The sequence below is a fragment of the Oncorhynchus tshawytscha genome, linkage group LG04 (genome assembly GCF_018296145.1).
Source record: "Oncorhynchus tshawytscha isolate Ot180627B linkage group LG04, Otsh_v2.0, whole genome shotgun sequence".
Lineage (NCBI taxonomy): Eukaryota > Metazoa > Chordata > Actinopteri > Salmoniformes > Salmonidae > Oncorhynchus > Oncorhynchus tshawytscha.
The window spans coordinates 49,752,349-49,779,205 of record NC_056432.1 but is presented as its reverse complement, the minus strand read 5'-3'; the positions used below and the strand labels follow the sequence as shown (position 1 = coordinate 49,779,205).

The 26,857-nt window shown below is 42.8% G+C and overlaps 1 protein-coding gene across 3 annotated transcripts in view; it reads left to right on the top strand.

Annotated features, from left to right (window-relative positions):
• The window catches only part of lrp4 (low density lipoprotein receptor-related protein 4), a 226,213-nt gene that overhangs the window by 95,127 nt on the left and 104,229 nt on the right, over positions 1 to 26,857 (top strand). For all 3 annotated transcript variants that reach the window (XM_042320844.1, XM_024418426.2, XM_042320845.1), the window contains exon 2: positions 4,918 to 5,064. In XM_042320844.1, coding sequence (XP_042176778.1) covers positions 4,918 to 5,064 — 147 coding nt within the window. The remainder of the gene's footprint in view (positions 1 to 4,917; positions 5,065 to 26,857) is intronic.

Below are 26,857 nucleotides of genomic sequence, written 5' to 3'. Positions count from 1 at the left end.
CTCCTAGAGATGAATGTACGTTGGTGCAAAAAGTGCAAATCAATCCCAGAACAACAGCAAAGGACCTTGTAAAGATGCTGGAGGAAACCGGTACAAAAGTATCCATATCCACAGTAAAACGAGTCCTATATCGACATAACCTGAAAGGCCGCTCAGCAAGGAAGAAGCCACTTCTCCAAACCCACCATAAAAAAGCCAGACTACGGTTTGTAACTGCACATGGAGACAAAGATCGTACTTTTTGGAGAAATGTCCAATGGTGTGATGAAACAAAAATAGAAGTGTTTGACCATAATGACCATCATTATGTTTGGAGGAAAAAGGGGAGGCTTGCAAGCCGAAGAACATCATCCCAACCGTGATGCACGGGGGTGGCAGAATCATGTTGTGGGGGTGCTTTGCTGCAGGAGGGACTGGTGCACACAAAATAGATGGTATCATGAGGCAGGAAAATTATGTGGATAAATTGAAGCAACATCACAAGTAGCAAATGGGTCTTCCAAATGGGCAATGACCCCAAGCATACTTCCAAAGTTGTGTCAAAATGGCTTAAGGACAACAAAGTCAATGTATTGGAGTAGCCATCACAAAACCCTGACCTCAATCCTATAGAAAATGTGTGGGCAGAACTGAAAAAGCATGTACCAGCAAGGTGGCCGACAAACCTGACTCAGTTACACCAGCTCTGTCAGGAGGCATGGTCCAAAATTCACCCAACTTATTGTGGGAAGCTTGTGGAAGGCTTCCCAAAACATTTGACCCAAGTTAAACAATTTAAAGGCAGTGCTACCAAATACTAATTGAGTGTATGTAAACTTCTGACCCACTGGGAATGTGATGAAATAAATAATAGCTGAAATAAAACATCCTCTCCACTATTATTCTGACATTTCACATTATTATAATAAAGTGGCGACCCTAACTTACCCAAGACAGGGAATTTTTACTCGGATTAAATGTCAGAATTGTGAGAAACTGAGTTTAAATGTTTTTGGCTAAGGTGTATGTAAACTTCCGTTCTCCAAGCATGTGCAGAAATGCTGGCAGGTATATACAGTCATTTTCAAGCTCTCCTTGTCCCTGTCTGTAATCCCAACATTTTAAGATGACCACCATCTTTCCTGTTCCCAAGAACTCGAAAGCTTCATGCCACAATGACTGCCACCCTGTAGCACTCATCTGTTAAGTGCTTTCAGAGGCTGGTTATGGCACACATTAACTTTACTGTCCCAGACACTCTAGACCCACTCCAATTTGCATACCGCCCCAACAGATCAATAGACTACACAATCTTAATTGTGCTGCCTTCACCCACCTAGATAAAAGGAATACTTATGTGAGAATGCTGCTCATTGACGACAGCTCAGCGTTCAGCACAATTTCCCCTCCAAACTCATCACCAAGCTTAGGGCGATGGGACTTAACACCTCCCTCTGCAACTTAATCCTAGACTTCCTGACGGCCCGGACCCCAGGTGGTGAGAGTAGGCAACATCACTTCCGGCATGTTGACCCTCAACACGGGGGCCCCTTAGCGGTGTGCCTAGTCCCCTCCTGTACTCACCCACAACTGCGTGGCCACGCACGACTCCAACACCATCATCAAGTTTGTTGACGACACAATGGTGGTAGGCCTGATCACCGGCAACGATGAGACAGCCTGCAGGGAGGAGGTCGGTGACCTGGCAGTGTGGGCCCCCATCCTCATTGACAGGGCTGCATTGGAGCTAGTCGAGAGCTTCAAGTTCTTCAGTGTCCAAATCACTAAGAACATAAAATGGTCCACATACACGCACAGTTGTGAAGAAGGCACGACAGCACTTCTTCCCCCTCAGGAGGTTGAGAAGGTTTGGCATAGGCCCTCAAATCTTCAACAATTTCTACAGCTGAACCATTGAAAGCATCTTGACTGGCTGCATCACTGCTTAGTATGGCAATAGCACCGCCCTCGATCACTTGGCGCTACAGAGTGTGGTACAGACAGCCCCGTACATCACTGTGGCCGAACTCCCTGCCATCCATGACCACTATATCAGGTGTTGTGAAAGGAAGGCCCGGACAATCGTTAGACTACTACCACCCTAGCCAAAGATTGTTCTCTCTGCTTCCACACGACAAGCAGTACCGGTGCATCAAGTCTGACACCAACAGGCTCCTGAACAGCTTTTATCCCTATGCCACTCACATACAATCATCATATAGGCTACTGCTACTCTGTTTATTATATATCCTGATGCCATGTCACCTTACCCCTATACATATCTACCTTCATCACTCCAGTATCCCTGCACATTGTAAATATAGTATTGGAACTGACTGACCCTGTATATAATATGCTTACTTATTTTATCTTGTTATTTTAATTTCTTATTTCTATATATTGTGTGTTTTTGTTCTACCTTGTTGTTTTTAGTATTACATTGTTATTGATTACTGCATTGTTGGGGTTAGAACTTGAAACAAAGGTATTTCACTGTAATTGTGCATGTGACATACAAAACTCGATACATTGAAACAATTAACATTCCATCATGCTTCGGGTCATATATAAAAATGCTGGGCAGGCCATTATTTTGTGTACCTTGGCTATGCCCCCATAGGATGACAATGCCCAATCCACAGGGCACTGAATGCCCCATCCAAGTGGTCACTGAATGATTTGATGAGTATGAAATTGATGTAAACCAAATGCCCCATCTCAGTTACCAGATCTCAACCCAGTTGAACAAATGTGGAGCAGCGCCTGAGACCGTGTTTCCAACAATACACCAAATAATGAAATTTCATGTGGAAGAATGGTGTCGCATCCCTCCAATAGAGTTCCAGAGACTTGTAGAATCTATGCCAAAGTGCATTGAAGCTGTTCTGGCATCCTATTAATACACTTTATGTTGGTGTTTTCTTTATTTTTGCAGTTACCTGTAGGTCTATCCACAGCTATTACGGTTCACTCATATGGTTTGAGTTTAATGAATCCACTCAACTTGTGGTTTCATTTTCTGTGTGTGTGTGTATTCAAAAACACACGCAAGTTTGTGTGTGTTTTTGTATTGAACCCTGTCATTTTATAGGTCTTCTCAGTGCAAGTGGCCTGTGCTGTTTAAAGCATGTTTGACAAATGCAGCCTCTCTCATGTGGCTCCATGTGACATGACTGCTCTGCCAACTCTAGACACAAGGCTCTAATTTAGTCCAACATAAACCCTCACTTAGAAAGCCATTCATATAGACCTGCATATACAACCCTGCTCATGGAAACCCATACACACTCATGTAGATTTAGCATAGATTCAATTGTTGATCGGCATGCACCAACCCAAATGAACAGTATTAGTTACGACCTGATCAAGTCTAAGAGGAGTAGTGTCTGTGTGCGTGAGCATGTGTGTGTCTGTATGATGCTCCAGATAATTCCTTGTCTGATCTAGATTCTAAGGGGTAAGAAAGGAACAGTGTTTTCAGGCTTTCTGTCTTTGTCATCAGTCATTAGGGCCTTAGTTCTAGCTTGGTCCATTGTTCTATGTGTCTGAAAGGGACAGGGACTGGAGACACTAAGGAGGGACCACACGCCTCAGGGGAGAGATTAGAAAGAGAAGGAGCCAGACATTTTTTGTCTTTGTCGTGTTAGAAGCTTTTGGGAAGAGAGGGTGGGAGAGCAAGACCGAGAATGAAGGAAAAGAAAACAGAAGAGAAGGGTAGGCAAATGGAGAGAGGAAGGGAGAGAGGGAGAGAAATGAAAAGAGAGGCCATTAATTTAGTGCTGTGGGAGGTTTCTGAAGGTTAGTGTGTGTTTGGTGCCAGGCTCTCCTGGGTTGACTGATGCCTTTGTGAAGAGGCCAGGAACCAACCACACACACACACAGTCTTTAACTGAGTTCAAAGAGAGATAGAAATGGGAGGCTTTTTTCACTCCCTGTAATTGGACCCGATTTGCTGAGATTCATATAAAGTTGGGGTATTTTTTTGTTGCTTAATATTGTTTAGTGTAGCCTACTACACACACTCTTGAAGATTCTCAGTGGAAAACATCTCACACACACTTCACCCATTTCTCATTGAAGCTGTCAGCTTCTTTCAAAGGGGCTAAAAGCATCTCAGGAGGCATCGCAGCCTCACTCTCATGTCCATATGCAAACACACACAAAACGCATGGGTACACACTCTCTCTTGCGTACAGTGTTCACACAGAACGCCTTAACATAATGGAAGCCAGTGAAATGAAGGCCAGATATATTTATTGTACTACTTTAGCACAAGACTGTGATTCAGTCCCAGCTGAAAACATATCCATTGCGCGCGCACACACACACACACACACACACATCCTCCTCTGGTATGCGTAATATCATTATTTGGTGTGTGTGTTCAGGATAGATGAAGTGTATAAATGCACCAGTCTTGGCTACCAGGCTTATAACATACAGCTCATTGGGTTTATGACAGTCAGACTACATGAGTGAATGAGGCTGCTGAGGCTTTCATACGCATATCTCACAGCTCTGCTATGGCATATTTTCCTCCCGATATATTGATCTTGATATGGTCTGTGCTCATAGGAGCAGTAGGTAACTTTTTTGTTGTTGTTATGGTTTGACTCAAGGCTGTGTTAGCCTATTTAACTAAAGCAGTGGTGGGCATACTTTTTGGCTCGAGGGCCACAGCTCTTAGGGCTGGTTTCCCGGACAAAGATTACGCCTAGTCCCAGACTAAAAATCTATTTCATTGGAGATTCACCATTGAACATGCTTTTTAACCCAGGATTAGGCTTAATCTGTACATGGGAAACCAGATCTCAGGCAAGGTTACTCATCACAAGAGGATAGTCAAACAAACCTCCTCTGCTATACAAGCATGTCCTCTAAGTGTATTCTTTTAGCATTTTCCTAACCCGGTTCTGTCTTTTCTCTGTCTCTTTCCAGGCGTGTTGGGCAGTGCTGAGTGTTCATGCGGGCGCAACCACTTCACGTGTGCAGTGAGCGCGTTTGGGGAGTGTACATGTATCCCGGCCCAGTGGCAGTGTGACGGGGACAACGACTGTGGAGATCACAGCGACGAGGATGGATGCAGTGAGTTACACCTAAATATCTCCATTTGTCTTTCACTTTCGCTTGATGTCCTTTACTATATTTAGTACAATATCAAAATGTGCCACATCATTTTTTTGCTGTTGGGTGTAAATTAAATTTGGTGTTAGCACAGCTAGTACAAGTGGCTATACAGGCCTCATACCCATTTTATTATTGTCATAGAATAGACAACTAGTCTGTGGACACATGGGCCATTTATTTATCTTTTGGAGTTTTTTTCCCTTCAAATCTTCAGAATTTATGCTGGACCGATATCTACAAAAGGCAATATTTATTTCAAAATCCACACACACGTATATCGCTCATGCCTTTTATATTCCCTTTTGTTATTATTTTGTCAAACCAATCTGTATACCAAATTATTAAAATCAGATCATTTGAACATGTCTTTTCAAAGACCTTCCAAAATGTTGATGTCCCAAGTGTCCAGAGACTAAATTTAGTTCAGTAATTCACGTACACTTTGAAGAATATAAACAAGAAAATCGTCAGATTTGTCCCTCAGTTAGCATGGAGGACAAATTTCCATTATTGCCATTTTAAAGTACTTCTCATCTTGACTCTGAAACATGTTTTGGTTGGTTGTTTGTGCGTGTGTCCAATAGATGTGTCTTATAGTTTGATACCTAGCTCTCTGGTCGTTGACCTCTTTTGGAGGAGGTGAACTGGATTATAAATTGCAACTCCATACAGTAAATAAACCACCCCGGGACTTCCCCAAGTCCAACTCCCATGTCATGACTGTTGAGTAGCTCTATTCAACCTCACACTCTGTAAAAGTTAGCGTCTGATGTAGCAGGTCAGTTACACCTATCCAATCCTTTGCAGTTACACTTTTGAGCTTTACACTGGGGTTAAGGGGTCTAGGGGTTAAGGGTTTTCTCTGGGTAGGGTGATAGTCTCTAGTTCAGGGGTGTCCAACTCATTCCATGGCTGGCCGAGTGTCTGCTGGTAGTTGTTATTTCCTTTCAATTTGTGTCCAATTAAGACCTAAGACAACCAGGTGAGGGGAGTTCTTAAGTAATCAGTGACCTTAATGGACAAATCAAGTACACGGGAAGAGTGAAAAGCTGCAGACACTCAGCCATCCATGGAATGAGTTTGACGCCTGTGGTCTGGTAAATCCTTGCTCATACGGCAGGCCTTATTGCTCAAATCAGTTTTGGACTACTGACTGTCCAAACAGCAAGTTACAAGTGACCAAATCGTATTTGTGTGTGTGTTCAGACAGCAGTCATTTGCTGACATAGCTATGCTCGTTGTCATAGTAATGATTGGTGTGCGCTCAGTGGTTTAGGCTGATTGGTGGTGGTACTTGTGTTTCCTATCACTCAGAAGTTTCTGTTTGTAGCAAGCTAAGGTGGCAACAATGCCTGCCATGGATGTTTCCCAGTTGCTTTAAATGTTAAAAATCATAGGGTAAGAACACGTTTAAAGCCTCAAAGTAACTTTCATTTTTGGCTAGCCACAGCAGTCAGCTAGCTAGCTAGGTAGCCATTAAGCTTTCTAGCACATTCAGTAAATTATTTGTAAATAATTAACCAGCTAGTTTGCTACCACATGTTATTTTTAAACTGTCAACAGAGTAGCTAGCAAGCAACAAGATATGAAAGTGGTTTGAAATCAGATTCCATGTGCTTTTTGGATGTTCAGACTGCAGGAAAAAGAACACATTGGATATGGAAATAAATAGGATTTGAGTCACTTCAAACTGCCAATGTGAACACTGCTTTAGATGGCCAAGTGATGGCACTAAAACTGTTGAACAATCACATGATATGTATTTAGACTGCTATCAAGGTTTAGGATTGAGGTGTGTGGTATATTTTGCTAGTCAAAATCAGATTTTTGGCTTGAGAGCTCTGTATTTATGGTCTCCCGAGTGTCGCAGCAATCTAAAGCACTGCATGGCAGTGCAGGATGCGTCACACATACCCTGGTTCGATTTCGGGCGGTATCACAACCGGCCGTGATTGGGAGTCCCATAGGGCGGCGCACAATTGGCCCAGCGTCGTTAGGTTTTGGCCCGGGTAGGCCGTCATTGTAAATAAGAATTTGTTCTTAACCGACTTGCCTAGTTAAATAAAGGTTCAATAAATAAATAAACGTGTGTCCTCTACTTCCCCCAGGCAGTGACATACTCTTTAAATACAGCTGATCTTATCACCCTATACCACAGCTCCACATTGGCACATAGCACTGGGTCATTCAGGCAATCATTGATCTCATTGGTTCCATATGTACTCATTTGTACCAACCTAGTCCAGGTGGAGTCAATAAGCACCTGGCCTTGCTGTGACCGGGTCACTGAAATGAGCTCCATTGGGTCAGAAATGGAGAACCATAACATTTGGTGGTCCACTCTGACTGTGTATATTCTTTGTGCTCACTAACGGATGCTTGAGTGACTTTTGGCCTCTGCTAAGCTTTCAGAGAGAAGCACTGGCACCAGAGCTGTTGTTGGTGATGTGTGTGTGTGTGATAATGCATACAGGGGCGTGTACGGTTCTTCTCATCTGTCCACCTCTTTCCCAGTAAGGAAGGGAGGAGGGAAGTAATTGGTGATGCCTTGCCCCAGGCACTAAGCATTATTGATCCCGGCCAGTTGAATCAGTGTGGAGTCTGATCACTCCCTATACTCCCTCCGCTGGTACTGAGATCATTTAAGCAGACACATGTAAGCAGGCAGTAGATATTAGCCTTTTCAATTAGCCCTCTTCAATCCATTTAGCCCTGTCTGATCGATCCCAGGAAGATCGCTCATTGTGATCACTTTGAGGCTGGCTTGAGGTAAAGCTGCCCATAAGCACAGTTCCAGGATCAGTTTACTCCTATCCAACACTGAACCTATGTGCCCCGTTTTTGACAATGCATGTCTGTTGCACTCCAAACTCACCTTAATAAAGTAGGTGCTGAGGTTTGTCTATCACAAACATATAGGCTAAGATATGTCCCTGTCTGGAAACAACCCCTAGGCATGTGTAGATATGAATTAAATAGTTGTGTATATATGCAATATGGAAATAATGCATTAAAAAATAAATCAAAAATGTTATTGACAAAACTCAGAGGGCAAGGTGGAGCAAGCTACAACCACATTGCTTACACTTCCCATTATTTCACATCTATTTGAATTGCCCAAGGAAGTAAGGGCTATGGGTTGTTTCTGGACATGCCAATAATGATGTTCTTCCTTTCAGAGAGAAGGCAGTTAAATAGAATGCAGATCAAATGGCATGGGGTTGTGGGTAATGGAGGAAAGTGTAGGTTATATGATCCGGGCCTCCATTACACACATTTTATTAACTCTGAGCGCTTGTGGAGACGGGCTTATAAAAAACAACGTTGTGTTTTTTAATAAATATTCTCAAAACAGGGAAAATAATTGAATTCATGGAGTCAGTTTCTCTCAGGGTAGGGCCACAAATGAATTACTGTACATGTTGCCGTAGCATAGGGGATACTGTTTGGCTGGGTGAATTATCTGAATGAACACACACACATGGAATTCCATGATTCAGCTGTAGGGTGTAGACTGCGGCTGAGTGCATCCTGACCACACGCACACACACACACACACAAATTGCAGTGGTTTACTTAAGTGTGTGCTGATAGCCCCATGAGGAGCCAGTCACAATTTGTATCAATTAAGCAATTTACAGAGAAAGCAGAATACTCTGTGCTGGAAATGGCATGCAAAGTACATTTTTCTGTGCAGGAGTGGGTGTGTGTATGTGGTCAGTTTGTGTCAGAGTATTCCATGTAAACCTCCTGATCTAATTAAGGTCTGGAATTTAAAACACCAGTGTGTGTGTGTGTGTGTGTCTCTATCTATCTGTCTGTCTGGACAGGGTGGCCCGTATAGTGTTTCTTTCGAGCACAGGGACCAAGGGACAGAGTTGGGCTGAGTGTTTGTGTTTCTGGGCAAATGTTTTGATGCCAAATTAATAGGTTTTAAAGTAACTTTTTTCAACTGGTGGTGCTGGTGCTACTACCTCTTGTTGCACCAGCACATGATTTAGTCGCACCAATTTGTTTTATATATTTCTTTAGATAATTGATAATGACATGGCCTGTGTCCCATAATGTGCCTGCATTCTGTACAAAAGGCCAATAATGACTAGCCATCTTTTAAATTAGGATGCCCTCGTGTTCTAACATTGATTTGGATAGATTTACTGTAAACAGCAAAGCAAGATAATGTTAAAATAAAGTGCAAAATGTATTTCTCGCAGGTTTCTAAGTGCCATGAGTCATTTTCTGCAAAAAAAAAATCCTCTATAAGGCAGAATTTGAAAACACAAAACTTGATATCAAAACAATACCACGGCAAAAAAATACAAACAGGGAGTACTGTGATTTCCCTCAACTTGTCAGGTTCTCAAGATCACACTTCTTTTTATTAATAGAACATCCATTCCCCCCCTAAATCCAATACAATGCTTAAACCAGTCATCAGGGGACCATTTTTGAGGTCTGGAAAAATCAGAGAAATGTAGATTTTTTTTCGTCTAGTAACACTTTAATCCAGGTGTGCACCAAACAGCCTGTTGTGTTTGGCTAGTGGTGTTTCAGTAGCACACTTCTGATGGTGTTTTCAAAACAAGTGGCCACTGGATTGATGCAAATAATCATGATTCTTATACCACTTCCTTATGCCATCTATCTGTTGCATCAGCCTCGTTTGCTTTGTTTTTGTAGGCTACAGTGGTTGTATGAATTTGGCATATACGCCGCACAACTGTGCCAGAGTCTGTTTGGAATATTTATTTCTTGCACAGAACAACAAGCTGACCAATATAATAGGTCAACCTTTCTACTATGGGGGATAGTAGATTGACATAAGCTAGTGATTTTGCAGTTCGTTACTCATCTTGTTGGCTGAGGAAAAGTAAATGTGGACAGTTCTTCTAACATCTTCAGAGTGCGCCTCGGAATTCGATAAGGGACGCATGTCGTTGCATTCCGATGTGTCTGTCTTCACTTGTACTTCGGCACTGTGAGAAGGACCCGATCACGTGACGGGCATTAGTTAAGAAGAATTGAGATATCTGAGAGAGCCATGTGAGTGTGAGATGCTTCGGAGCACGACAATTGGCAGAAGGGAATTATAATTATCATATTCAGCCCAAGGGCACAAATGTCACTTTAGCTGCAAGGCATGGGTTTTTTGGGGAGGCCTTACGGCCACACAAGATGCCGCCGGGAAATTGGAGGACTGTAGTTATCTTTTAATTACCTTTCCATCTACTAGGGCATCTGTAGGAGAGACTAAAGCCATCAGCATGCTTCAGTTCGGCTGGCACCTAGCCAATACGAACGAGTGTGCTTGCGTACTCCCTTAAAAGACAATCACTTGAAAAATGAGAAAAAAGTGGCAGTAGTACTGGTTGTCTGTTTTGAGACGCCGAAGCCAGTATACACGTCCTCAAAATAGTCTGAATTAATCTCCGATGACTCCAGAAATCTGTCAGAAATGTTGAAGTTTTTGCAGAGAAGATCTTACAGTAGTCATTCAATTTTAAATCTAACTACGATGTTTTTTTGGTGCAGTACTTCTCAAGGGAAATTTTTTTCATGAAAACGAGTAGTCTCTCGTTGAATGACAACAGACTTTATTGAAGAATACCTACCGAGAAAGGGGTGTAAATTTCTTTTTACCAATTACTTTGCAGACAGAGTTCAGTGTGTCAAATCGGAGGGCATGCTGTCCGGTCCTCTGGCAGTCTCTATGGGGGTGCCACAGGGTTCAATTCTCGGGCCGACTCTTTTCTCTGTATATATCAATGACGTTGCTCTTGCTGCGGGCGATTCCCTGATCCACCTCTACGCAGACGACACCATTCTATATACTTTCGGCCCGTCATTGGACACTGTGCTATCTAACCTCCAAACAAGCTTCAATGCCATACAACACTCCTTCCGTGGCCTCCAACTGCTCTTAAACGCTAGTAAAACCAAATGCATGATTTTCAACCGATCGCTGCCGGCACCCGCATGCCCGACTAGCATCACCACCCTGGATGGTTCCGACCTTGAATATGTGGACATCTATAAGTACCTAGGTGTCTGGCTAGACTGCAAACTCTCCTTCCAGACTCATATCAAACATCTCCAATCGAAAATCAAATCAAGAGTCGGCTTTCTATTCCGCAACAAAGCCTCCTTCACTCACGCCGCCAAACTTACCCTAGTAAAACTGACTATCCTTCCGATCCTCGACTTCGGCAATGTCATCTACAAAATGGCGTCCAACACTCTACTCAGCAAACTGGATGCAGTCTATCACAGTGCCATCCGTTTTGTCACTAAAGCACCTTATACCACCCACCACTGCGACCTGTATGCTCTGGTCGGCTGGCCCTCGTTACATATTCGTCGCCAGACCCACTGGCTCCAGGTCATCTACAAGTCCATGCTAGGTAAAGCTCCGCCTTATCTCAGCTCACTGGTCACGATGGCAACACCCATCCGTAGCACGCGCTCCAGCAGGTGTATCTCACTGATCATCCCTAAAGCCAACACCTCATTTGGCCGCCTTTCGTTCCAGTACTCTGCTGCCTGTGACTGGAACGAATTGCAAAAATCGCTGAAGTTGGAGACTTTTATCTCCCTCACCAACTTCAAACATCAGCTATCTGAGCAGCTAACCGATCGCTGCTGCTGTACATAGTCTATTGGTAAATAGCCCACCCATTTTCACCTACCTCATCCCCATACTGTTTTTATTTATTTACTTGCTCTTTTGCACACCAATATCTCTACCTGTACATGACCATCTGATCATTTATCACTCCAGTGTTAATCTGCAAAATTGTAATTATTCGCCTACCTCCTCATGCCTTTTGCACACATTGTATATGGACTCCCCCCTTTGTTTTCTACTGTGTTATTGACTTGTTAATTGTTTATTCCATGTGTAACTCTGTGTTGTCTGCTCACACTGCTATGCTTTATCTTGGCCAGGTCGCAGTTGCAAATGAGACCTTGTTCTCAACTGGCCTACCTGGTTAAATAAAGGTGAAATAAATAAAAAAATAAAATAAAATAAAAAAAGTAAAACTACAGTTCTGAACTTCGGCTTGACTCCAGAAAAAAAATGTTGTGTGCCTGAACAGCCCAAAACAAACAAAAACGTCACAAAATGTTGTCATAATATATGCATGAACTCTTCCGAACTGTTTCCGCTGGGAAGGATGCGGACGCCTTAAGGATCCATGTATATACGTTTTAGGATGTAGGACTCAAAACTGACCTTGATCAATGTGGATGGTATCATCTTAGAGGTGGGACAGAGGCAGGGGTAGTGTCGTGGAAATTCATACTGAGAGAGACTTTGTAATTTCTTCAAACAATCAGCTTTTTAAAATATTGATTCATTATTGCAATAATGAGGCTGGTCGACCCCACACCCTTGAGTGTTGGACCGAGTAACCTAACCTTTACACAAATGCAGAGTACTATATATAGCTGACACTAAAAATGCTTCGTCATGGTTGGTTCCACCCCTCCCATGCAGACCAAGAGGCATCATAAAGCACTCTGGGTTCATCCGGTCATTATCTGCACGGGGTTGTTGTCTTAACCCCACCCTGGCTTAGTTTCCCAGTTGCAAGGATGATTTTGAGACAATTAGGGATTGTTCTACTCCTAAGCTATCTCTAGTAAAACACATTATTGTCTATGTAATGCAGTCTAACTCATTTTTGTCAGCTCAAGCCATCTTTAGTGAACATACACGCTCGAAGCAGCGTTACCCCATATAGAGCAAGGGGAACAACCACTCCAAGTCTCACAGCGAGTGACGTTTGAAATGCTATTAGCCCGCACCCCGCTAACTAGCTAGCCATTTCACATCAGTTACACCAGCCTAATCTCGGGAGTTGATAGGCTTGAAGTCATAAACAGCTCAATGCTTGAAGAACTGCTGGCAAAACTCACGAAAGTGCTGTTTGAATTAATTCTTACAAGCCTGCTGCTGCTCAGTCAGACTGCTCTGTCAAATCATAGACTTAATTATAACGTAATAACACACAGAAATATGAGCCTTAGGTCATTAATATGGTCGAATCCGGAAACTATCATCTCGGAAACAAGACGTTTATTCTTTCAGTGAAATATGGAACCGTTCCGTATTTTATCTAACGGGTGGGATCCATAAGTCTAAATATTCCTGTTACATTGCACAATCTTCAATGTTATGTCATAATTATGTAAAATTCTGGCAAATTAGGCGGCCCAAACTGTTGCATATACCCTGACTCTGCGTGCAGTGAACGCAAGAGAAGTGACACAATTTCACCTGGTTAATATTGCCTGCTAACCTGGATTTCTTTTAGCTAAAAATGCATGTTTAAAAATATGTACTTCTGTGTATTGATTTTAAGAAAGGCATTGATGTTTATGGTTAGGTACACATTGGAGCAACGACAGTCCTTTTTCGTGAATACGCACCGCATCAATTATATGCAACGCAGGACACACTAGATAAACTAGTAATATCATCAACCGTGTGTAGTTAATTAGTGATTATGATTGATTGATTGTTTTTTATAAGACACGTTTAATGCTAGCTAGCAGCTAACTGTGGCTTACTGCATTCGCGTACCAAGCAGGTTCCTCGTGAGGCAGGTGGTTAGAGTGTTGGACTAGTTAACTGTAAGGTTGCAAGATTGAATCCCCGAGCCGACAAGGTAAAAATCTGTCGTTCTGCCCCTGAACAAGGCAGTTAACTCACCGTTCCTAGGCCGTCATTGAAAGTAAGAATGTGTTCTATTTGTGCTTTTTGTGACTCCTCTCTTTGGCTGGGAAAATGGCTGTGTTTTTCTGTAGCTTGGTGGTGACCTAACATAATCGTTTGTGGTCCTTTCTCCGTAAATCCTATTTAAAATCAGACAATGTGGTGGGATTAACAACAAGAATACATTTAAAACGGTATAAGATACATGTATGTTTGAGAAATTTTAATTATGAGATTTCTGTTGTTTTGAATTTGGCGCCCTGCACTTTCACTGGCTGTTGTCATATCATCCCGTTAACGGGATTGCAGCCCATTACGATTAACGGTTGACCTCTAATATAGAATAAATCAGGTAAATACAGAATTTTTCTATCACAGAAGGAAGTAGAAAATGACATAAGAAAATGCACTTAGCAGCCGTCAAGTCTTCCTCTGAACCCCACATGTGGATGCCAAATCATTTTTATGGAGCGGACCTCCGTGGTCCTCATGGGGTGTCCATCAATGTGCATGTTGAAAAACTGTGTGTGTGTGTCTGGTTATGTGTGTTTATGCTGTATGTGTGTGCTCATTAAATTGTAGGGCACAGCTTCTCATAGAATGCCTTTGGGCTAAAGCTCTGTCGGGGGTGTGTTCGCTGGAACCGGACAAAAAAATTCCTCCACGCTTCACTCCTCCACATCAAAGTTTGTGTGCGTGAAGGTGTGTGTATGTTTGCGCCACTCCTATGTCTGATGTGTCAGTACAGCTGTGAAGCTGGCTTAGATGGGCGGGAGAGGGCAGCTACACACACACTAAAGAAAGCATGGCAAGGTTAAACCATATGAATCTTCTATTGCACATACTATAGGTGTAATGGACATTATAAGAAGAATAGAGAGGGAAGGAGGAAGAGGAGAGAGATCGATGGCTGGATATAAAGAGATGACAGGGTGAGCAGGAGAGATGGCGGGACAGCGAGATAGCAGGGTGAGCAGGAGAGATGGAGCGACAGAGGGAGATGACAGGGTGAGCAGGAGAGATGGAGGGACAGAGGTAGTGAAAGGGTGAACAGGAGAGATCTAGAGATGACAGGGTGAGCAGGAGAGATGGATGGATATAAAGAGGAGGGAGAGTTTGATGAGTTAGTTTTGTCTGTCAGTAAGTGTAGTCTATCCTATTAGCCATTCCTTCCACCACTTTCTCCTAAATATCTATATTTTCTACATATTTTATTAGTTTTCCATCTCTTTCTTTCATCTCTTCCTTATCCATTTCTATTGGACTTTTCCCCCATCTGCTCTGCTCTTCTCCCTCACTTCACTGCTCAACCTCACATATCTTATCTTACCTTCTATTCTTTATCCCTTTTCCCCTCTCTCTCTCTCATCATCCCTCGGTTTTCTCTGTGCTGGCCAGCTTAGATTCAGGCCAGCGGGACATGAGCTGGTAGACACAGACACACACACACACACACACGTTTCTGGTAGCCTCCTGCTGAGTTGAAAGGCTCAGGTTCTGGGGTGGGGGGGGTTGTTGTTTGTCTACTGAGGAAGCTGGTGGGCATGGGCTGTAAAGGAAATGTGGGAGTGATTGAAAATGTGGCTTGAGATATACCCACCACCACCTCCTCTCCACCTCAGAGTTCTGTGCTTGTGGGGAAGTTTTTACCTGAGGGGGCGTCCCCCCAAATTAAACTTTACCCCCCCCAATAATCCTCTGTTCTCACCGGTCCTAGCCAATCAGAGATGAGTTGAACAGCATGAGACAAAAACAGGCCTTAGAGGAAGAGATTAGAACACCACTCGCTCTCTCCTTCCATCTCTCTATCTAGAGGGAGCTTTTCATCCAGTCCACATTATATCTGCCTGCTCACCAGGGTGACCTGCAGTGACAGAATTAACTTTATTCTCTTTCTTTCGCTCTGAGGCCCTGTTTCTCTCTCATTTCTATCCTTCTGTAGTTTGGTTTCATCCTTTCATTTCTTCATTCTCTCTCCTTTCAATCTCTCTACCACCTCTGCTTTTCGTTCCCTCCCTCCATCTCTCTGTTTGCGTCCAGACAAAACAGCATAATCCTCCAACTTTCTCACTCTAGCTGGGCCCACCCTCTTAAGGCACTGAGATTCAATCTCCTCTGCCCTCCTTCCTAAATATTTACTCCCTGACTCAAGGATCGGGTAGAAGGGACACGATAAGTGAGTTATTGAGGAGAGACAAAAAGAGAGAAAGAACTCATTGCTTTTGGCTTTTCTTTAACAGCAGGCTTTTTGGGGGGAGCTAGAAACAGTGGGGCCGAATGAAGCTGGACTTTAAAGAAGTCTTAGTTTATAGGGGTAGTTTTGTGGTCTTTATCAGGTTCATCCACACATACACAACATGGCCAAAAGTAGGTGGACACCTGCACATCTCATTCTAGCCTAGTGGTTAGAGCGTTGGACTAGTAACCGAAAGGTTGCAAGTTCATATCCCCAGGCTGACAAGGTACAAATCTGTCGTTCTGCCCCTGAACAGGCAGTTAACCCACTGTTCCTAGGCCGTCATTGAAAATAAGAATTTGTTCTTAACTGACTTGCCTAGTTAAATAAAGGTAAATCAATTCCAAAATCTTGGGCATTAATATGGAGTTTGTCCCCCCTTTGCTGCTATAACAGTCTTCCCAGATGCTCTGAGAAGGCTTTCCACTAGATGTTGGAACATTGCTGCGGGGACTTCCATTCAGCCACGAGCATTAGTGAGGTCGGGCACTGATGTTGGGCGATTAGGCCTGGCTCGCAGTCGGCATTCCAAATCATCCCAAATGTGTTTGATGCTGTTGACGTCAGGACTCTGCGCAGGCCAGTCTAGTTCTTCCACACCAATGTCGACAAACCATTTCTGTATGGACCTCGCTTTGTGCACTGGGGGATTGTCATGCTGAAACAGGAAAGGACCTTCCCCAAACTATTGCAACAAATTTGGAAGCACAGAATCATCTAGCATGTCATTGCATGTTGCAGCACTAAGATTACCCTTCACTGGAATGAAGTGGCCTAGCCCGAACCATGGACCAAACTTTACAGTTGGCACTATGCATTGGGGCAGGTAGCATTCTCCTGGCATCCGCCAAACCCAGATTTGTCCGTCGGACTGTCAGATGATGAAGTGTGATTCAGTACCGACTTGTTGAAAAGGTATGACGGTGCCACATTGAAAGTCACTGATCTCTTCAGTAAGGCCATTTTACTGCCAATGTTTGTCTATGGAGATTGCATGGTTGTGTGCTAAATTGTCAGCAACAGGTATGGCTGAAATAGCCCGATTCCACTAATTTGAAGGGGTGTCCACATACTTTTGTATATATAGTGTAGGTTTAGTTAGTTGTGTTGTATTTGGATCACGAACTCGCACACATACAAAGATCTGAACAGGGCCTCCCTCATTTAGTACGGTACTGGTTTTTCTAGATAACTCTTTAGCCATTCCCTAATCGCAGAAACCCAGAACTAAAATATTGCAGAATATTCCTCAGGTGCTCGATTTAAGTTCTGGGGGCAAAATGAGAAAATATACTAGAACGGGGAGCAGAAGCAGGGCGGTACCTCCACCCCACTCTCCGTTCAAGTTTATTGGCCAAATGTCCCCTCCCTTTCTAGTCCAGTTATACAGTACAAAAGACTGCCAGTTCATTGAAAAGTTTAGTGTCTATGGTATATTCTCTATAAGCTATGAGTCCCCACTATAAAGAGAAAGTCTGCTACAAACCACACTCAATCTCACTGACTAGTTCCTTTCCTCAGCTGTGCCACTTATAGTGCGGGAAAATGTGTATTCTTCTGAACTTTTAAAATGCTATTTACAACAAATCGATTGCTTATTGTTCAGAAATGCCTCCAAAATATCCGGAGTAATTACAGAGAGCTACGTCAGATAACAGAAATACTCATCATAAACTTTGACGAAAGATACATGTTTTACATATAATTAAAGATACACTGGTTCTTAATGCAACCGCTGTGTCAGATTTTTTTAAACGTTACGAAAAAAGCATACCATGCAATAATCTGAGACAGCGCTCAGACGTAAATATATTTCTCCGCCATGTTGGAGTCAACAGAAATACGATATTACATCTTAAATATTCCCTTACCTCTGATGATCTTTCATCAGAATGCAGTGCAAGGAGTCCTAGTTCCGCAATAAATCTTTGTTTTGTTCCATAATGTTCATTACTAGGGTCCAATTAGCTGCTTTTGCTAGCACCTTTAGTTCACATGTCCAAAAGCTGGCGCTGGTCCAGGCGAAGTCGGACGAAAACTTAAAAAAGTTATATTCCAGGTCAATTAAACTGGTCAAACCAAGTAGAGAATCAATCTTCAGGATGTTATTTTCATATATATCCAATAACGTTCCAACCGGAGCATTCGTTTTTATCTACAGAGTAATGGAACGCAGGCGATATTATGACTACATCTGCATAACCAGGAATTGGCATTCTGCCAGACCACTGACTCATTCCCCTCCCATTTCAGTATGATCTGTAAAAGGGTAATGTTTTATACAGTGGTTTCAAAACATTTTATAGTCCTGTACCTCTTCAAATATTCAACCTCCAGCTGCATACCACCTCTAGCACCAGGGTCAGCGCACTCTCAAATGTTGTTTTTTGCTATCATTGTAAGCATTCCACACACGCACACTATACAATATATTTATTAAACATAAGAATGAATGTGAGTTTGTCACAAACCGGCTCATGGGAAGTGACAAAGAGCTCTTATAGGACCAGGGCACATATAATAAATCAATAATTTTGCTGTTTATTTAGCCATCTTAGATATAAAACCTTATTTGTTCATCAAAAATGGTGAATAACTCACCATAGGTTAATGAGAAGGGTGTGCTTGAAAGGATGCACATAACTTTGCATTGTGGGTTGTATTGGAGATAGTCTCGTTCTTTTTCCACACACAGTCTGTGCCTGTATTTAGTTTTCATGCTAGTGAGGGCCGAGAATCCACTCTCACATAGGTGTGTGGTTGCAAAGGGCATCAGTGTCTTAACAGCGAACTTTGCCAAGGCAGGATACTCTGTGCGCAGCCCAATCCAGAAATCTGACAGTGGCTTCTGATTAAATTATATTTTCACAGAACTGCTTGTTGCAATTACAATGAGGCTCTCTTTTTCAGATATCGGGAAGTGGACTGGAGGCAGGGCATGAAGGGATAACGAATCCAGTTGTCATCCGTTTCAAATCAAATTGTATTTGTCACATATACATGGTTAGCAGATGTTAATGCGAGTGTAGCGAAATGCTTGTGCTTCTAGTTCCGACAATGCAGTAATAACCAACGAGTAATCTAACCAAACAATTCCACAACTACTACCTTATACACACAAGTGTAAAGTGCTAAAGAATATGTACATAGATATAGAAATGAGTGATGGTACAGAACGGCATAGGCAAGATGCAGTAGATGGTATCGAGTACAGTATATACATATGAAATGAGTAATGTAGGGAATGTAAACATAAAATTGGCATAGTTTAAAGTGGCTAGTGATACATAAAGATGGCAAGATGCAGTAGATGATATAGAGTACAGTATATACAAATACATATGAGATGAGTAATGTAGGGTATGTAAACATTATATTAAGTGGCATTGTTTAAAGTGGCTAGTGATACATTTTTTTACATCAATTTCCATTATTAAAGTGAGCTGGAGTTGAGTCAGTATGTTGGCAGCAGTTTCTGGAAAGTACCTGCGTAATTGCGCACCCAACTCACTCAGCTGCTTCGCTATATCACATTTGACATTGTCCGTAAGCTTCCGTTAATTTACACACAAAAAATCATACAATGATGGAAAGACCTGTGTGTTGTCCTTGTTAATGCAGACAGAGAAGAACTCCAACTTCTTAATCAACCTCAATTTTGTCCCGCACATTGAATATAGTTGCAGAGAGTGCCTGTAATCCTAGATTCAGATCATTCAGGCGAGAAAAAACATCACTCAGATAGGCCAGTCGTGTGAGAAACTCGTCATCATGCAAGCGGTCAGACAAGTGAAAATTATGGTTAGTAAAGAAAACTTTAAGCTTGTTTCTCAATTTAAAAAAATGTGTCAATACTTTGCCCCTTGATAACCAGCGCACTTCTGTATGTTGTAAAAGTGTTACATGGTCGCTGCCCATATCATTGCATAGTGCAGAAAATACACTAGAGTTCAGGGGCCTTGCTTTAACAAAGTTAACCATGTCACTGGAGTGTCCAAAACGTCTTTCAATCTGGCAGGCATTCCCTTGGCAGCAAGAGCCTCTCGGTGGATGCTGCAGTGTACCCGAGTGGCGTTGGGAGCAACTGCTTTCCCATCAGTACAGTACAACACATCTTGACCAACAAAGTCCATTTGATGTCACATAGCTGTCCAGTACTTTAAACATATCCTCTCCTGTTGTCCTGGTTTGCAGAAGAGGATGTCTTCCTTAATTGACCCCCCATAAACGTAACGGACAAATAACAGGAGCTGTGCCAGTCCCGCCACGTCTGTTGACTCATCCAGCTGTAACACATAGAATTCACTGGTTTGTATGCGAAGCAGTAGTTGTTTCAAAACATCTCCTGCCATGTCACTGATTCGTTGTGAAACAGTGTTTGATGAAGCAATGTCTGTATAGTTTTTTTGGCCTTTTCCCCCAGCATTGTCCCAGCCATATCTGCGGTAGCAGGAAGAATTAAGTCCTCCACAATCGTAATGGGCTTGCCTGTCCTAGTCACTCAGTAGATCACCATATAAGAAGCTTTTTAATGGTATCTGTTGCTTTTATACATGTCTTACTACTCGAAAGTCGTCTTAATTCTCGCTCAAAAAAATTACTTTGTTTATTTTTCAAATTGGCATGTTTTGTTTCTATATGTCTGCGCAAGAGTGAAGGTTTCATCGAGAGTACTTTTGCACATACAGTTGAAGTCAGAAGTTAACATACACTTAGGTTGGAGTCATTAAAACTCGTTTCTCAACCACTTCACAAATTTCTTGTTAACAAACTATAGTTTTGGCAAGTCGGTTAGGACATCTACTTTGTGCATGACACCGGGTGCCACAGAGTTCAATTCTCGGGCCGACTCTTTTCTCTGTATACAGATGTCGCTCTTGCTGCTGGTGATTCTCTGAGCCAGTTCTACGCAGACGACCCCTTTCTGTATACTTCTGGCTCTTTTTTTGGACACTTTTAACAAACCCCTAAGACTAGAGGTCGACCGATTTAATCGGAATGGCCGATTTGATTAGTGCCCATTTCAAGTTTTCATAACAGTCGGTAATCAGCATTTTTGGACGCGGATTACATTGCACTCCACGAGGAGACTGCGTGGCAGGCTTGACTACCTGTTATGCGAGTGCAGCAAAGAGCCAAGGTAAGTTGCTAGCTAGCATTTAAACGTATCTTATAAAAAACAATCTTAACATAATCACTAGTTAACTACACATGGTTGATGACATTACTAGTTTATCTAGCTTGTCCTGCATTGCATATAATCAATGCGGTGCCTGTTCATTTATCATCGAATCACAGCCTACTTCACCAAATGGGTGATGATTAAACAAGCGCATTCGCGAAAAAAGCACTGTCGTTGCACCAATGTGTACCTAACCATAAACATCAGTGCCTTTCTTAAAATATATACACAAGTATATATTTTTAAACCTGCATATTTAGTTAATGTTGCCTGCTGACATGAATTTCTTTTAACTAGAGAAATTGTGTCACTTGCGCTGTTTATGACTTCAAGCCTATAACTCTCTGTTACAAGTATATATATATATAGATATATATAGATATATATATATATATATATATATAGATATATATAGATATATATAGATATATATATATAGATATATATATATAGATATATATATAGAGATATATATATATATATATAGATATATAGATATATAGATATATATATATATATATATATATAGATAGATATAGATATATAGATATATATAGATATATATAAGAGAGAAGTGGCTTCTTTGCTGCCCTTCTTGACACCAGGCCATCCACGCCTTCACCTCACTGTACGTGCAGATGCACTCACACCTGCCTGCTGCCATTCCTGAGCAAGCTCTGTACTGGTGGTGCTCCGATCCCACAGCTGAATCAACTTAAGGAGACGGTCCTGGCGCTTGCAGGGCTTTCTTGGGCGCCCTGAAGCCTTCTTCAGAACAATTGAACCGCTCTCCTTGAAGTTCTTGATGATAAATGGTTGATTTAGGTGCAATCTTACTGGCAGCAATATCCTTGCCTGTGAAGCCCTTTTTGTGCAAAGCAATGATGACGACACGTGTTTTCTTGCAGGTAACCATGGTTGATAGAGGAAGAACATTGATTCCAAGCACCACCCTCCTTTTGAAGACTCCTGTCTGTTATTCGAACTCAATCAGCATGACAGAGTGATCTCCAGCCTTGTCCTCATCAACACTCACACCTGTGTTAATGAGAGAATCACTGACTTGATGTCTGCTGGTCCTTTTGTGGCAGGGCTGAAATGCAGTGGAAATGATTTTGGGGATTCAGTTAATTTGCATGGCAAAGAGGAATTTTGCAATTCATCTGATCACTCTTCATAACATTCTGGAGTATATGCAAATTGCCATTATACATACTGAGGCAGCAGACTTTGAAAATATTTGTACCTTTCTCAAAACTGTTGGTACACACAAGTACCCACACTCCTCACGGGTCTCCATTCTAGTAGCACTTCAATCACACTGTGCTACGTCAAAGCGTATTGAGCATGTCGGCTCAATAGCAATGTAGGCCTATTTACTGTAGTGGGGCTGAGGAGGCCAAGAAAGATCCTATCAAATCATCTTGGTCAAATACTGTCACGACTTCTGCCGAAGTCGGTTCCTCTCCTTGTTCGGGCGTAGTTCGGCGGTCGACATCACCAGTCTTCTAGCCATCGTCGATCCACTTTTAATTTTCCATTTGTTTTGTCTTGTTTTCCTGCACATCTGGTTTACATATCATCATTACTATGTGTATTTAGCCCTCTGTTCCCTCCATGTCTGTGTGGGGTATTGTTTATTTTGTCAAGGTTGGCACGCTTCCGGCTGGTTTGCGCCGGGTTTTGTTTTATGCCCGTGCTTTCTGGCAGCCGGTACTTTGTACTTGTGTTTTGTACTTTTTGCTGCCTCACTTGTTCCTTGGGCATTTGTTTTGTGACGTGGTTGTGTTCTGTATTATGCGCCTGACTTCCATGCACCAGCTGCACCCACCATTGACACATACACATGGTTAGCAGATGTTAATGCGAGTGTAACGAAATGCTTGTGCTTGTAGTTCCAACAGTGCAGTAATATCTAACAAGTAATCTAACAGATTCACAACGACTACCTTATTCACACAAATATAAATGGATGAATAAGAATATGTACATATACATATATGGATAAGTGATGGCTGTGCGGATTAGGCAAGATGCAGTAGATGGTATAGAATACAGTATATACATGTGAGATGAGTAATGTAGGATATGTAGACATTATTAAAGTGACGTTATTTAAAGTGACTAGTGATATCTTTATTAAATCCATTTATTAACTGTATTAAAGTGGCCAGAGATTTGAGTCTGTATGTTGGCATTAGCCTTTCTATGTTATGTCTATGCTATGTCTATGCTATGTGATGGCTGTTTAACAGTCTGATTGCCTTGAGATAGAAGCTTTGATGCACCTGTACTGACCTCGCCTTCTGGATGATAGCGGGGTAAACATGCAGTGGTTCGGGTGGTTGTTGTCCTTGATGATCTTTTTGGCCTTCCTGTGACATCGGGTGCTATCGGTGTCCTGGAGTGCAGGTAGTTTGTCCCCGGTGATGCATTGTGCAGACTGCACTACCCTCTGGAGAGCCTTGCGGTTGTGGGCAGAGCAGTTGCCATACCAGGAGGGGATACAGCCCGACAAGATGCTCTCGATTGTGCATCTGTAAAAGTTTGTGAGTGTTTTAGGTGACAAGCCAAATTTCTTCAGCCTACTGAGGTTGAATATCTGACGGGCACAACAGCTGCCTCTGTTGCCAAGACAAACTATATTTGCTGCACCACTGCTCTCTGCTGATGGTATAAAATGATGTGCTAGGTCGGAGCCATGCCAAGAATCACATAAGCCACCTCTGTCAGTATAGGTTATGAAAGGAAAACACAAAGCGAGAGGGGTAAATGGGGTGGGGTGGGGGTGACAGAGAGCAGAGAGGTCTTGAGCAGATGTTCTTAAAAATAGATTTATTGTTAGATAAAGATTTTTTGTCAGGGACATATATATATATATATATATATGCTACCCTCTACAACATAACCTTCACTCCAAATCAAAACTTAAAACCTACAACCTGATTTTGGACAGAATTACAGAATCGCATGGAAGGTTTACAACTACCAAAGATTATTTTTCCAAAGCTATACAGAAAATGTTCTGGAAAAGAACAGAAACCTGAAAACACCATCCAACCTGGAACTAGTCTGAATGTATATTTTATTTCCAAAACCAAGAAGAAAATACATTACATTACTTTATATGGACTGAATGCTATGTTAAGGCGATCAAGCTTGATACAACTTCAATTAGCACTGAAGTGTCAAGTGAGAGGTGTCAAAGCCCTTTAGCCCAACAATGGCAGTCTACTCCAACCAAATGGAGAGGCCGTAGAAGCTGCTTCCCATTTTTCAGAGGTAATGAAAATAAAGTACCCTGTGTATGTAAAGAATGATACGACACGAAAAGAGCACACAATGAAACTCCTTATGGAAAATCAAGAGATACTTTTTGCTGACTATTATAGAAATGGGAACATCAGCAACCTCATCTTCCACACAGACCATCCCCTGGCATGGCACAGTGCTATATTACCATACTATCCCTCTGTTAAGAGGGAGGAGGGGGGAGGTGGAAACTCAATATATTAGACAATGAGGACTCTGAGTTAGCTAATATACATCTTTATAAGTCTGGAACAGTATTGGTACAGGGCAACCCCAAACAGTTTCAGCTGGACTTTCACCTAATCAAAGAATTGGCTCAACAGGAGAAGCTCTCCAAAGAGAAAGATACCCCCACCACGAGCTTGTCAGACCAGACCTCTTGATAAAATAACCCCACAGACGAGCAACCCCAAGCGGAAAGTCAACCAACACCGAGTACTACTCCCTCATTTCAATGAATTCACCCAGCTGGAGGTAAGGCAGGTGGAACTGGAACAGCAGGTGATTACACTCCAGTCAACACAGACCCAGACAACAGTCCAGCACAACAACACCCCTTTAACCAGACCCGGAGAACTGGAGAGAGACATATCTGCACTCTGGACTGTGGTGAGACAACTTCAACAGGATAAAAAGCAGGAGCAGGAGAAGAACAGAGCACTAGAGAGGATCAGACTGCTGGAGGAGAGGATGAGGGGGATGGCGTGTGACAGAGAACAACCGACTAGAGAGGTGGCCACCCCCGCAGAGAAGCCAGCAGAACAGTCCACCCTAGACCCTGATCATAGCGTCGACATCACAGTGGGACAGACAAATGACGAACACCACGCCCAGGGGATTTCACCCCCTCTGAGCACCCCCCTGTCAGCCACCCTGATAGCCCTCCTGACAACCCCCCCACACCCACTGAGGACATACACAAGACACAGATTGTACTCCTTATGGACTCAAACAGGAAATATATACAAGAAAAAAAAACATTTCCTGCTATGCTCTCAGGTCTATAATCTGGTGTCCTACACCTTATGTCTGAGGACCAACTAGATTCACCCAGCCACATAATAATACACACAGGCACAAACCTGAGAGCATAGCAAGAAAGGGTGGCCACAGCCCTCAAGGGAGTGATTGATAAAGCATCTTCTACTTTACCCAATGCATAAGTGGTTATATCCACCCTGTTACCAGGAAAATATTTCCACCCTGCTACCATACAGTAAACGCAAGTATTTCCAGTGACTGTGCCTCAAAACCAAATGTTTACCTGGCCCACCACTCCACCCTGGACTTGAACAGCCTTTATGGCCAGGTCCACCTATACAAGGCAGCAGTACCCACCTTCGCCCAGACCCTAAAGGACATCGCTCTCAAGTGCAGCCCTAACAATTCACACAGGAATAGATCAATAGACACCCTGTCGAGACACTCCCAGACCTGCGGGAACCCCCCCTCGCCGGACCTACACATAGAGGACCCTCGCCGAGAGGACCTACATCCAGACCACAACACCACCAGCCACATCCACACTCCCACCCCAACCAATCAACACCCCCCAAGTCAACCATGCCCACACCCCATTAACCCCCTGACCCCTCAGATCAGACCTATGCCCCTCCTGCCCACCCCATGCACCCAACCCCCGCAAAGAGGGCCTCAACATGGAAGTCACACATACGCCTAGGCAGTGAGTAGGCAAACAAGCCCAACCCCCACTCCTGCACTAGCCCAAGCCAATGGTATGTACCAGATGCTCAGCGGGCTCTGCTCACACTTACTGGTCTGAGGCCAAATCACAAGACCAACAACATTGGACACTTTATGGAACACAAAGCCTTCACTATCTCATCCTGGAATATCCAAGGCCTGAGGTCATCTGTCTTTGGCCTAAAGAGCAGGAACCTAGGCTTCATAAAATAAATCGGAAATACAGACATGCTATAAGAAACATGGTATAAAGGAGATGGACCCACTGGTTGCCCTCTAGGTTACAGAGAGCTGGTAGTCCCATCCACCAAACTACCAGGTGTGAAACAGGGAAGAGACTCAGTGGGTATGCTAACGTGGTATAGAGCAGACCTAACCCACTCTATTAAATGAGTCAAAACAGGAACATTTTACATCTGGCGAGAAATTAATAAGGAAATTATCTCAACAGACAAAAATGTCCTCCTGCATGCTACCTATATCCCCCCACTAGATTCCCCATACATTAATGAAGACAGCTTCTCCATCCTGGAGGGGGAACTCATGCCCAGGGACATGTACTTGTCTGTGGTGACCTAAATGCCAGAACCGGACAAGA